We start from the raw sequence: 14,546 nt of genomic DNA, 5'->3' as shown, positions 1-14,546 counted from the left end.
AATCGAAGACAATAACTCTTCATGGGCTTCTATGGTCATGCTGGCGAATTGTGCGTTGCATCAAACGTGTTCAAATGGATTACGTCAACTAAAAATGATGGTGTTTTTGGAATGCAGCTTATTTTGTCGTCCATGCGACCGTTGTAGTGTTTGAGATGACATTTTGCATTACAACTAAAACATACACTTAATATCAACATTTACCTCTTGATTGTAGGTTTAGTTATACATCAGTTTGACATTTTACAGGTGCTTTAGACAATTTTGAACCAAACGATACTTCTTTTCATTCATATTTTCATTAAAAGTTATTACATTCGGTGAATGTTATTAGTCATTCATCACATTTTATTATACTGTTTAGAACACTGGTTCTCAAATGGGGGTACTTGAGGGTATGCCAAGGGGTACGTGATATATATTTTTTTAATATTCTAAAAATAGAAACAGTTCAAAAATCCTTTATAAATATGTTTATTGAATAATACTTCAACAAAATGTGATGTTACTTCATAAATTGTGAAAAGAAATGCAACAATGCAATTAGGGCTGGGCGATATTGCCTTTTTTTAAAGGCCTAGTGAAACCCACTACTCCCCACCACGCAGTCTGACAGTTTATATATCAATGATGAAATATTAACATTGCAACACATGCCAATACAGCCTTTTTAGTTTACTAAATTAAAATTTTAAATTTCCCGGGAGTTTCGTCTTCGAAATGTCGTGTAATGATGACGTGTACGCAAGACGTCACAGGTTTTTAGGAAGTATGAGCGCTGTGCACACACACACAGTTAAATGTCGTCTGCTTTAACGGCATAATTACACAGTATTTTGGACATCTGTGTTGCTGAATCTTTTGAAATTTGTTCAATTAATATCGGAGAAGTCACAGTAGAAAGATGGAGTTTGGAAGCTTTAGCCACACAAACACACGGTGATTCCTTGTTTAAAATTCCCGGAGGTGAAACTTTCCTATGGATCAGAGCGCGGTCAAGCCAACATGGATCCCTACCAAATGTCAACCAGCAGGTTTCGGTGAAAAAATTGTGGTTAAAAAGTCGGTTCTTACCGGAGAAAAGCTGAGCTTGTGCCGTCCATAGCTGCCCTCGACTCCCCTGAGACACTGCGCGTCAAGACACCCGTGGAGACACCCTTCCGACTATCAGGTACTATTTAACTTGCTGAAACACTAGCAACACAATAAAAAGATAAGGGATTTCCAAGAATTATCCTAGTAAATGTGTCTAAAAACATCGGAATCCGTCCCAATGCAATCGTGTTTTTTTTTTTTTTTAACTTTTTAAAAATTTTTTGTTATTGTAGTCCGTCGATATCAATATTCTCAAACACAAATCTTTAATCCTCGCTCAAATTAATGGGGAAATTGTCGTTTTCTCAGTCCGAATAGCACTTTTTGTTGGAGGCTCCCATTAAAAGCAATGTGAATATGTGAGGAGCCATCACACGGGTGACATCATCGTCTGCGACTTCCGGCAGAGGCAGGGCTTTTCTCTTAGCACCTAAAGTTGCGAACTTTATCGTGGATGTTCTCTACTAAATCCTTTCAGCAAAAATATGGCAATATCGTGAAATGATCAAGTATGACACAAAGAATGGACCTGCTATGCCCGTTTAAATAAGAAAATCTCATTTCAGTAGGCCTTTAGTATCGCAATATTTTTAGGCCCTATCGCGATATACGATATATATCACGATATTTTGCCTTGGCCTTGAATGAACACTTGATGCATATAATCACAGCAGTATGATGATTTTATGTGTCTACTTTGAAACATTCTTCTTCATACTGCATTTATATATGCTACTTTTAAACTTTCATGCAGAGAGGGAAATCACAACTAGGTCAATTGACTAAAAGTGTATTTATTAAAGTTATTAAGCAATGGCACAAACATTCAAGTCATTTCCAAAACATAAATTGCAAGATTGTCAGAGACCTTTTAAGTGTCAAATAAAAATGAGCTGCATAATAGGAAATCAAACAGTATTCGTCCTTCACTGCGTGGTATGTTACTAAGGTTATGAAATTCTCTTCATTCTCTAGCGAGCGACTTTACAAACTATGCTACATATTAGCAGTAATGCTACTTTTTATAGCAACGCTTTCCCCCCCACACTTGACAAATTACGGTTGTCTGTTCTACATATTCCCACTTGAAGCCGAATCACCACCAGACGATGGAAACCCTGCTGTTTTTATTGGGAATGAAGTCTTCCTTCATTTGTTACCAGATCCGCACCATCTTTCTCTTGTACTGCTATGTTAGCAGCTAACGTTAGCCACACCGCTACCTCTCTGCCCTGCGAGGGCGTGTATGTGATGTATGTAAGAATGTGCGCCTGCTTGTCTGTGAGAATGAAGGACAGGAAAGGGCGAGGAGAACCTGAAGTGTACGCCCGCAGCTAAAAGTCCTGCGTTAGAACGTATACTCGAATATTACGATATAGTCATTTTCTATATCGCACAGAGACAAACCCGCTATATATCAATATATCGCCCAGCCCTAAATGCAATATTCAGTGTTGACTGCTAGATTTTTTTTGTGGACATGTTCCATAAATATTGATGTTAAAGATTTCTTTTTTTGTGAAGAAATGTTTACAATTAAGTTCATAAATCCAGATGGATCTTTATTACAATCCCCAAAGAGGGCACTTTACGTTGATGACTACTTCTATGTGTAGAAATCTTTATTTATAATTGAATCACTTGTTTATTTTGTAATAATTTTTAGTTTTTGTTTTTTTTCCAAATAGTTCAAGAAAGACCACTAAAAATGAGCAATGTTTTGCACTCTTATACAATTTAATAAATCAGAAACTGATGACATAGTGCTGTATTTTACTTATTTAAATCTTTTTTTCAACCAAAAATGCTTTGCTCTGATTATGGGGTACTTGAATTTAAAAAAATCTTACAGGGTACATCACTGAAAAAAGGTTAAGAACCATTCGCTTAGAAGATCCAGCTGCTTCTTGCCATGTTGGTTTCCATCTATCTTGGAAGCAACCCACTTAGTTCATGTTGATTGCAGAATTGGCCTAAAAGCATAATCATAGCAGTTTAAACCTTGATTGTCTGCCTATTTTTTTTTCGCAAGAAGAAAAATGGGCTCACCTATAAAAGCATTGTTGTGCAGAATGACGGTGGGTGACTCCGGAGAAAGCTGCTTTTTGTTGACTGTTTCAAAACCGCACAATGTACCTTTTAAAGTCATCCCATCCCTCCTAAACTCATCTGTTTATCCTTGAATGGCTCAAGTGACGATTTGTTTCTACATTTAAAACACTTCCTTGTGGTCAACATAACGTGTAGTGGTGGTTGTTTGGTCATAGTTTTGAATAGATTGTTTTACAGATCGTTTTCTATCTGCTTTCTGACCGTTTCGTTTTGTGGGTGGTCTTATTTACCTGGCTCCACTTCGACTGGTGTTCTCCCCGTTGTCCATGTTATGGTAAATGGTAAATGGGTTGTACTTGTACAGCGCTTTTCTACCACTTTTTAGGAGCCCAAAGCGCTTTGACTGTATTTTCCACATTCGCCCTTTCACACACACATTCACACACTGATGGCGGGAGCTGCCATGCAAGGCGCTCACCAGTACCTATCAGGAGCAAGGGTGAAGTGTCTTGCCCAAGGACACAACGGACGTGACTAGGATGGTAGAAGGTGGGGATTGAACCAATAACCCTCAGATTGCTGGCACAGCCATTCTACCAACTTCGCCACGCCGTTGTACTTTTCAGCACTTCCATAGCGAGTCTACTGACAGATAAGTTCAAACTATACACCACTTTGTGTTAGAAATGGCAACTGTGGAGGATGTACGTGCATGTACAAGCCATTCTGCCCCACAACAAGTGGATAAAGAAAAATAAAGTACTTATGGACTACAGCATTTCATTGAAAAAATCCAGAGGCACACCACCAGCAGAAAAAATACAAAAATTTAACCCAGCAGCCAATATTGACAGTAAAAAGTTGTTCTCCCAATTGTTGGCTATGAATTCACACCATAACCAACCATGCATTACTATAGCTCTTGTCTCAAAGTAGGTGTCCTGTCGCAACCGGTCACATCACACTGTGACTTATTTGGAGTTTTTTGGTGTTTTCCTGTGTGTAGTGTTTTAGTACTTTTTTTTCCTCCTATTTTGTTGTTGATTGTCATGTACGGATGTACTTTGTGGATGCCGTCTGCTCTACACGCTGTAAGTCTTTGCTGTCGTCCAGCAATCTTTTTTTGTTTACATTGTAGCCAGTTCAATTTTAGTTTTGTTTTGCATAGCATTCCCTAAGCTTCAATGCCTTTTATTTCTTTTTGGTTTTTAGCGTTAGATGCCTTTTTTACCTGCACACTGCCTCCCGCTGTCATCTGCATATTGTACAGACACTCAACAACGGAACATTTGCGGATTATGATTACTGGTTTGCAAAAAATATTTTTCACCCAATTAGGTGAAATTACATAATCTCCCACGGCACACCAGACAATATCTCACGGTACACGAGTGTGCCGCAGCACAGTGGTTGAAAAACACTGGACTACAGCACAGACTACAATGGCGGACTCGCGCAAAGTACTTTGGGTAAATTTCTACTATTTATGGATAATCCGCTGACATCACAGGTTGTGCTAATTCCAGATGGCTTGTTTGGGGGAAGTATGAAGGAAATCAATATTTTTTTATAAACATCTCTAATGGTTTGATTTTGCATTTTTGGGAATTGGGTAAGAATAGGTCCCCCCTTTAAAGCAAAACTTCTATCCGGTTCTTCAACTCTTCCCACTCTGTCTAACTTTTACCAATCCGGAAAATACTACTGCCTCAAAATACTTGAGTGATAATTGGAGTAGTCTTATATTCAGGTCATATACGGCAGTAAAACTAAAACTATTAATTGAGCTGCTGCTGATGTTGACTTTATTTACAGATTATTTTTAGTTAGACTATATATTTTAGAATAAATAATAATCGTTGAGGGCCATAACACCGGGCTCGTCATTGTAAGGTTTCATCGATAATTGCTTGATTTTCCAAAGCTGTATTCGGGTTGAAACAAAAATGGGAAAGACATATTTTTTAGCATAATCTAAGCAGAGTACTAACCACCGTATTGCAAAAACAATTACCGATACACTGTTTTATGCAATGTCCTAGGGCTGGGCAATATATCGAATATACTCGATATATCGCTGTTTTTTCTCTGTGCAATATAGAAAATAACTATATCATGATATTCGAGTATACGTTCTGACGCTGTAGCTTCTAGCTGCAGGCATTAAACTACAGGCTCTTCTCACTCTTTCTTGTCTCTCCTTCTCACAGAAAAATAAAACAAGCGCACCTTCTTACATACGTCACATACTGTCGCGCGTGCAATTTCATCCCCCCTCGCGGAGCAGACAGGTAGCGGGATGGGTAGCGTTAGCTGTGATGCTAGTGGAGAGGTGCAAGTGGTAATACGAGATAAAGAAGGTGCCAATCTGGTAACAAATGAAGGAAGAAGAATTAACTCCCAAGAAAAATAGCATGGGGTCCATCGTCTGGCGGGGGTTTGGCTTCAAGCGGGGTAATGTTGAACAGAGAACCGTAATATGCAGCTAAAGCGTTGCTACAAAAGTAGCATAACTGCTAATATGTAGCATGATTTGAAAATTCACCCGCTAGAGAATGAGTGCTTGAAACTCCGCATGTCAACATCTCCGTTCGGTGCCACACCCACAAAATGTCCAAGCAACCATTTCCAGATCAAAACCATATGACAAAAATAGTCAACAACAGAAGGCGATAACGTCCACAGTAACCTACCACATTGTGAAGGACATACACTTTTTGATTTCTTATTATGCAGCTAATTTTTATTTGACAGTTTTTGAAATATCTTTACATCATGCACAAAAGTGCACTATTTATTTGTAACTATTCTAGTGGCGTTCTGTACAAAGAGTGCATTATAATTTAATGTTGTTTTGATATATCATCTTAGTGACATCATGCTGAAAAGTGCACAAATAGCTTGTTTTAAAATGTTTGTGCCACTGTTTAATAAATAGAGTTTTGGTAAAATGACGTAGTTGATATTTCCCTCTCTGTATGAAAGTTTAAAATTAGCATATATTGATGCAGTATGAACAATAATTGTGGTGAAGAAGGGGCTGAGCCGGAAGGCAAAGCTCTCAATTTACCGGTTGATCTACGTTCCCACCCTCATCTATGGTCATGAGCTTTGGGTCATGACCGAAAGGATAAGATCACGGGTACAATCGGCCGAGATGAGAGATAGGGTGAGAAGCTCTGCCATCTGCGAGGAACTCAAAGTAAAGCCGCTGCTCCTCCACATCGAGAGGAGCCAGATGAGGTGGTTCGGGCATCTGGTCAGGATGCCACCCGAACGTCTCCCTAAGGAGGTGTTTAGGGCACGTCCAACCGGTAGGAGGCCACGGCGGAAGACCCAGGACACGTCGGGAAGACTTTGTCTCCCGGCTGGCCTGGGAACGCCTCGGGATCCCCCGGGAAGAGCTAGACGAAGTGGCTGGGGAAGAGGGAAGTCTGGGCTTCCCTGCTTAGGCTGCTGCCCCCGCGACCCGACTACGGATAAGCAGCAGCAGAAGAAGATGGATGGATGAACAATAATGTTTTAATGTCGAGACATAAAATAATCATACTGGTATGATTATATGCATCCATCCATTTTCTACCGCTTATTCCCCTTTGGGGTCCCGGGGGGCGCTGGTGCCCATCTCAGCTACAATCGGGAAGAAGGCGGGCTACATCCTGGACAAGTCGCCACCTCATCGCAAGGCCAACCCAGATAGACAGACATTTGATTATATGCATCAAGTGCTAATTCAAGGCTAAGGCAAAATATCGAGATATATATCGTGCATCGTGACATGGCCTAAAAATATCGAGATATTAATAAAAGGCCGTATCGCCCAGCCCTACCATGTCCACACAAACACTCCTATAAAGTTTTTGCACATCATTTGTAAGACGATTTTAGACAATCAGAAGCGTCCATCACTTCATTTTTGTAGCAAACATGGCAGGTCACTGCAAGAAAAAACTGTGTCGCCGATTGTATTTGTAAATGTAAATAGAAAGTAGCAAGCAGTACGTATTCGCTTAAAAATACATTAGGTCTAGAGCTGCAGCTGTAGAGTATTTGACTGAAAATGTATTGGATTAATCCAGTAATTGGATGAAACACATTTTTGCTTGGTTAAAGAGCAGTTATGGTATTAATAACTTCTTTATATCAAGAAAAAAATAGACATTTAACTTCCATCATGAACAACTAGTTGGTTTCATATTGAAATGACCAGGCATGAGATTTTTCCGTCCATGGTCAGAAATCCGTTTTTTTTTTCTATCTCTGTAAAAATAAAAAAACATATTTTCTATTTTTCTTTGTTTTTTTCGGCCTACAATGTCTGTCTCTTTGCCATACTTGCCAACAATTACGGTTTTCCCGTAATGAGTATGGTTTTTCATAATCCGTTCCGGTTTAATTAAAAACTCCAGTTTTTCATTAAAATGGATTGACTTAAAAATCCAAGCTACCTAGCGAAGCAACTCTATGGGTAGGGGACAAAATATACGGGGAAATTCAATGATAATTGGGTGGTTTACGTATAAGAAAATCCATGGTTGGTTGGTTGGTTAACTATGATGAGTCACGATTGGTTAAGATTAGGGCAAAAGATTATGGACAGGGCCATCTGAGGCAAGATAGGGCGGGTCATCGAATCAGGAAGGGAAATCACAACAGACATGCACATCCCAAATGACAACGAGAGAGTCGGATAAGAGAAGAGGGAATATCTAAGCGGGAAATTTATTTATTAAAAAAAAATAGCGGAAGATGGCAGAGGGATTCTCTTCCTTATATATTACTTTCAACGATGTAGACGACGTCCAGGAAACCCACAATGCGTCTACTTGGCCATATTTGGACAAATGTATGCGTCTAGATAAAACTTTGTCCAACACATTCATATTAGTTGTTTACCATGTAAGCCCAAATCAAAACTGCTCTTGATATGGAAGACGTGGAATACACATTTGAGAACACATATGATTGTGGCTGACGTGATGACTTCTGCTACAGTATAGCCTGTCTTAAGGCTGAATTTCATTTTCATTGGTAGTTTACATCAGTGGTCCCCAACCACCGGGCCGCAGAAGATTTTTTTATTTTTATTTAAAAAAATAAATAAAATAAAAATAAATGTTTTTTTATTTTTTATTAAATCAACATAAAAAACACAATATACACTTACAATTAGTGCACCAACCACAAAAACCTCCCTTTTTCATGACAAAGAAAACAAAACAAAAAAATGTAAAGATAGGGGTAACGGTAGGGGTGCAACGGTACGTGTATTTGTATTCAACCGTTTCGGTACGGGGGTTTCGGTTTCGGATGTGTACCGAACAAGTTTCCACACGGACATATTAGGTAGCGTACCACACGTTGTGTAAACAATACAGACCGAGGCAACACACGGCATGCTAGCAGCGACCGGGCTACGATAGACTGACCATACCTCTTCTTTTCACCGGATATTTCCTCTTTTGTGGAGCTGTCCGGGTGGAGTTTCTTAAATGCCTCAAATGTCCGGCATTTTAAGTTAGGGTTGCGTGTATTTTCAATGTACGTTCAGGGTTAAGAAGGGGTTCAAAAGAAAACAAATTGTGCACACAGCAGCATTCGTGAAGGAGGGGCAGAGACAAACAAAGAGAGCGAGAGAGTTATGATAAATGCGCATGTGTCGCCAGGCTCTGCTTTTTACCCATAGATTTGTCAGATGTTATTTTTTATTATCTATAACAGGGGTGTCAAAAGTGTGCCCCGGAAGCCATTTGCAACCCACAGCTAATGTTTTAAGGCAGTGGTTCTCAACCTGTTTTCAGTGATGTACCCCGTGTGAACATTTTTTTAATTCAAGTACCCCCTAATCAGAGCAAAGCATTTTTGGTTGAAAAAAATGACATAAAGAAGTAAAATACTGCACTATGTTATCAGTTTCTAATTTATTAAATTGTAAAACAGTGCAAAATATTGCTCATTTGTAGTGGTGTTTCTTAAACTACTTGGAAAAAAAGATATAAAAATAACTAAAAAGTTGTTGAAAAAATAAACAAGTGATTCAATTATAAATAAAGATTTCTGCACAGAACTAATCATCAACTTAAAGTGCCCTCTTTGGGGATTGTAATAGAGATCCATCTGGATTCATCAACTTAAGTCCAAACATTTATTCACAAAAAAATTAATGTCTGACGTCAATATTTATAGAGCATGCCCACAAAAAATCTTGCATTGTTGCATTTCTTTTTATAGTTTATGAACTTACATTCATATTTTGTTGAAGTATTATTCAATAAATATATTTATAAAGGATTTTTGAATTGTTGATATTTTTAGAATATATTTAAAAAAAATCTCACGTACCCCTTGGCATACCTTAAAGTACCCCCAGGGGTACGCGTACCCCCATTTGAGAAACACTGTTTTAAAGACCCACGGCACATTCTAAAAATACTATTAAAATAAAAAAAAAACATTAAAAAAGTGAAATAAAAAATCTTAAAGGCCAAATGTAATTTAGAAAAGGTTGCTACGTTGACTAATAAAACAAATCAGTTTTTTTTTCTTTCAAACTGTCATTGCTCAAAACATAATATTGAACCAAAATCAATGTTATTATGATTTATTGACCTATCCAAGGTTTCCATTACTTCACATCAAATATTCCACTAAGAAAATATTTTTGGTGGAAGATTTTGCAAATTTAGTAAATAAATAACCAAAAAATGTATATTTTGTTGTTTTCTTACTGTACCAAAAATGAACCGAACCGTGACCTCTGAACCGAGGTACTTACCGAACCGAAATTTTTGTGTACCGTTACACCCCTAGGTAACGGCATAATGTAATTTTTCTGTGTGGAGTTTTCATGTTCTCCCCTTGACTGGGTTCCCTCTGGGTACAGCGGCTTCCTCCCACCTCCAAAAATATTACAGGCTCTTCTTGCGCTTTCCCCTCGCTCCTTCTCACAGACAACAAGCACACCTTTTTACACACGTCACGTCATACGTCACTTACGTTTATGCCCTAGCGGAGCAGAGAGGTAGCAGTATGGTTAACGTGAGCTGTGACGCTAGCAGAGCCGTGCGAGTGGTGATACGAGAGAAAGAAGGTGCGAATGAAGGAAGAAGTAATTCCCAATCCAATCCACTTTATTTATATAGCACATTTAAACAACAATAACATTTCCAAAGTGCTGCACAGCACTTCCCAAGAAAAACAGCAGGGGGTCCATCGTCTGGCGGTGGTTTGGCTTCAAGTGGTAATATGTCGAACAGACAACCGTAATTTCTCAAGTGTGGGCCAAAAGCGTTGCTACCAAAAGTAACATTACTGCTAATACGTAGCATCATTTGAAAAGTCACCTGCTAGAGAATGAAGAGTGTTTTTAGTCCGCATGTCAACATCTCCATTCGGTGCCATACCCACAATATGTCGAGGCAACCATTTCCACATCAACACCGTATGAAAAAAATACTCAACAACGGAATTTAATAAGGTCCGTAATAACCTACCACATAGCGAAAGACGAACACTATTTGATGCAGCTCATTTTTATTTGACACTTAAAATGTCTCTGACAATCTTGCACTTTCTGTTTTGGAAATGACATGAACGTTTGTGCAATTGCTTAATAACTGTTTAATAAATACAGTTTTGGTCAATTGACTTAGTTGTGATTTCCTTCTCTGCATTAAAGTTTAAAATGAGCATATATTAATGCAGTGTGAACAAGAATGTTTTAATTTAGACACATAGAATCATCATACTGCTGTGATTATATGCATCAAGTGTTAATTCAAGGCCAAGGCAAAATATCGAGGTATATATCGTGTATCGCGATATGGCCTAAAATATCGAGATATTTAAAAAATGCCATATCGCCCAGCCCTAGTCTGAAAAGTAGTAGGAAAAAGTGAAGCTTATTTCACCCTACCCCTTTTCCATTTCAGAGCACCTATTAACACATGTTTACTTACTAATTTTTTTGTAACTGTTAAATTCTCCCCGCGATCTTCGATTGAATATTCAGAGGTCAGGTCTTTCTAGAAAAATAAACATATATTGAAAACGGTCATAAATAAAAAAAAAAATAGAATAGAAAGTACTTTATTGATCCCTGGGGGAAATTCAGCACCACAGTTCGCTCACATTAGACAATAATAATTTATAACATTTATTATATATATAATATACGAATAATATAAATATATTCTACATATATTCTACATTTAAGTGCAGTCAAAGAACATATGCATTATACAGTCTGATGGCTGTCGGTATGAAGGACCTCCTGTGTTGTTCCGTGTTGCATTTTGGGATTCTGAGCCTTTCACTGAACATGCTCATTCTCTCCGCAAGGTCCGAGTGTACTGGGTCGGAGGTGTTGTCCATAATGGCTAGGAGTTTTGCTAGACTTCTCCTCTCTGGCACCACCGCTAGAGAGTCCAGCTCCACTCCCACCACGTTACTGGCCTTCTCTACCAACCTCTCCATAAACATTACAGTATTGGTCTCGATCACAATCAGTTAGGTACTGCCGAAAGGAATTCGCCTCAATCAACAATTCTTCTTTCTTCTTTTAGTTATTGTAAAACAAAATCCATCTGGGCCAGACGACTTAATGGTCGCATGAAGTTGGGGGCGAGTGATCTAGGTGGCTTTGGCACAACAAGGCCATCAGGAGTCGCCTTGGTGAAGCCGTCTTTTGATAAGATGGGGTTGTGTACGTCATTAAAACTATTAGTTGCGCAGTATTAGTTTAAAGTTTACGGAACACAAAGATCCAACATTTTTACAGTATTAGGAATAGCCATAACAGTTTCATAGTGTTTTCACAGCAAGAAGGCCTTGCTATCAGTCAGCCTAACACATGTAGTGTGTGCTCCAAGCAGTGCTAAGGTGACAGAAGAAGTTTGAGAGAGTAAACCTACATATATAATAATAACTTGAGGTATTTTAATGTTATCCACAATGAAGTCACGCTAAAACTAACCACACTCAGGAAAGTACATCATATATATGTATACTTGTATGTATGTATGTGTATGCAGTGCACATCTATGTAAAAATCATGTTAAATTAATGAAATAGTTTTAAATAAATTGGGAAAAAAACTATATAATTATGCAGAATGAAAGTTGGGTCTAATGCAGCTAGCTTAAAGCGAACAATGGACCTTATTTTTATTGTCATCAACTTTGAGTCACTAGAGAAAAGCCCTGTATAAATATAATTCTCAATACAATGTTTGGGTAAAATGTTATGAAGCAAAACAGTTTTCAGGGAACAATGCGGAGGTTTCATAAAATTAAACATACCAGGGTTTCCCACACATTCATTTATTTGTGGCGGCCCGCCACGAAAGAATTACGGCAGCCACAAATTCAAAAAAAAAAATGATAATAATAATAGTTTTCTTTTTTTTTTTTCTTCGGCTTTTGACTCGCTCGACCACTCTTAAAACTAATGGGACTCTGTCTGTGAATGGAGCTTGTAGTTACATATTGTATTAATATGTAAATATTATATAAATATGTACTTAAAGTGTTGTAATTATATTCGAATTATATCCCCCCCCCCCGCTGCCGCCCGACCACACCACCACAAACAGATGCTTGACCTGTGGGAAACACTGCATGCAGTCTATTAAATAATAATAATACAAACATCCATAAGAACTGTTCATCTATTTTATGGAGGAATGTAGTTAATCATTGAACTAGTGCCCAATGTTAATAAAAAACATGTACCAAAGACAGAGATAACTAAAAATAAATGTCATTCCAAAGTGCGATCAAAAAGTGCAAACAGGTGGTGGAAAACAATTATGCACAAAAGACACAATACAAGTAACAAACTGTATTGCTCACAGTATATGTAGGACATTCAGAAATCCATCCATTTTCTGCCGCTTGTGTCTTTGAGAAGTGGATGGATAGGGGGTCCCTCGGTGCACGGTTGTTACGCGAGTCTGTACGTCTGGGATTTGCGTCGTGGTGGGGGGACTATGGGAGCAACCATAACTGTTAGGATTACTAGCTTCACGTCACCGGCAAACGGTGGCGGTTGAGGAAAGAAGGGAAACGTTTTTAATGCTGAACCTGTCGCCGCAACTCAATAATTTATTTCAATGTGCAATGTGCAGCTTTGCCGTGCAACTTGTGGCGTTTGTTTGTTTATAAATGCAGGAGCTTTTCCGGGTTTGCGGGAACGAGCGGGAGGATGACTAGAGAACGATGAGGCGTGCGGGTGTGTTCTTGCATTAAAATGTAGGCACTCTACGGGAGAAAAGGGCACCAATGTAATAATGTATTGATTTTTCCAAATATTTTCGGGAGCAACAGACGACCAGCCATCCTCTCACTCACTCTTACTGGCTCTCACATAAGTCCATCGTCTTTCGGTTGCCCCTTGGTGGTTGGACGGACTGCTGGTTGTGAAAGTGCTATAATTGATATGCAGCGGAGCCTGCTTTTTAAATGTTAATATCGCCGACGATCACCCTCTTTGAATCGTAGCGGCCAAATTGTGATCGCGGTTAATATTTTATTAATTGCGCAGCCCTAAGTGTGGGATTTAAGAGGGCTGATGCAGCTGTCCTTGTCTTTATTCATTTACAACTTACCAAAGTGTAATTTACAACAGTTAATAGTGGGTAGGTGAGGGATATCGATGATCGTATTATTGAATACTAAGATAGTTCTATATATTGTCACACTCCTACTTCATTGTGTTTTTCAGGAAGCCGATTACCCCGTTCATGAGCAGATAGACCTGTATGATGATGTCATATCTCCGTCAGTCAACAATGGTGATGCGCCGGAGGACCGCGACTATCTGGACTCTTTGCCGTCGCAAGGCGGAGGAGATGGAGGCAAGAATGCTCCGCCCAATGTGGTGTACACTTACTCAGGAAAGAGGATTGCCCTTTACATCGGGAACCTCACATGGGTAAGTTAAAAACAGGCCAGAGCACACTTGAAATTATTTTATTGTTATATTTGTTAATATTTGACTAAGATGGCTTCTTTTACAGTGGACAACTGATGAGGACTTAACAGAAGCAATACGGTCTGTAGGCATCACAGACGTGTTGGAGATAAAGTTCTTTGAAAATAGAGCCAATGGCCAGTCCAAAGGGTACGTATTTGGTGGTAGTAGGGTTGGGTATCGTTTGAATTCGAACGATTCCGATTCTTCTTGAAACATGCCGGGATCAAGGTGTTTGACAGGTAGTCCCTGGAAGGTGGTATGTATTTTTGGTTGAGAGTTTTCACCATATCCCTGCAAACATAAACAAACATGTAATGTTGCTGTTACGGTTTAGCCCAGTATCAATTAGCTTAGCTCTAACGTTATTGCTTAACTAACCTAAATGTTGGAGATTCCACCTCTGAAAAGGCATGCAGTCTTTTGAC

The 14,546-nt window shown here is 38.9% G+C and overlaps 1 protein-coding gene across 2 annotated transcripts in view; it reads left to right on the top strand.

Moving 5' to 3' along the window:
* The window catches only part of cpsf6 (cleavage and polyadenylation specific factor 6), a 33,784-nt gene that overhangs the window by 510 nt on the left and 18,728 nt on the right, over positions 1–14,546 (top strand). For both annotated transcript variants that reach the window (XM_061912270.1, XM_061912268.1), the window contains exons 2-3: positions 13,870–14,079; positions 14,165–14,268. In XM_061912270.1, the coding sequence (XP_061768254.1) occupies positions 13,870–14,079; positions 14,165–14,268 (314 nt within the window). The remainder of the gene's footprint in view (positions 1–13,869; positions 14,080–14,164; positions 14,269–14,546) is intronic.

This window comes from Nerophis ophidion, linkage group LG10 (genome assembly GCF_033978795.1).
Source record: "Nerophis ophidion isolate RoL-2023_Sa linkage group LG10, RoL_Noph_v1.0, whole genome shotgun sequence".
In the NCBI taxonomy this organism is placed as follows: Eukaryota; Metazoa; Chordata; class Actinopteri; order Syngnathiformes; family Syngnathidae; genus Nerophis; species Nerophis ophidion.
Note: the sequence above shows the minus strand (reverse complement) of the source record. Positions and strands in the feature narration are given on the sequence as shown.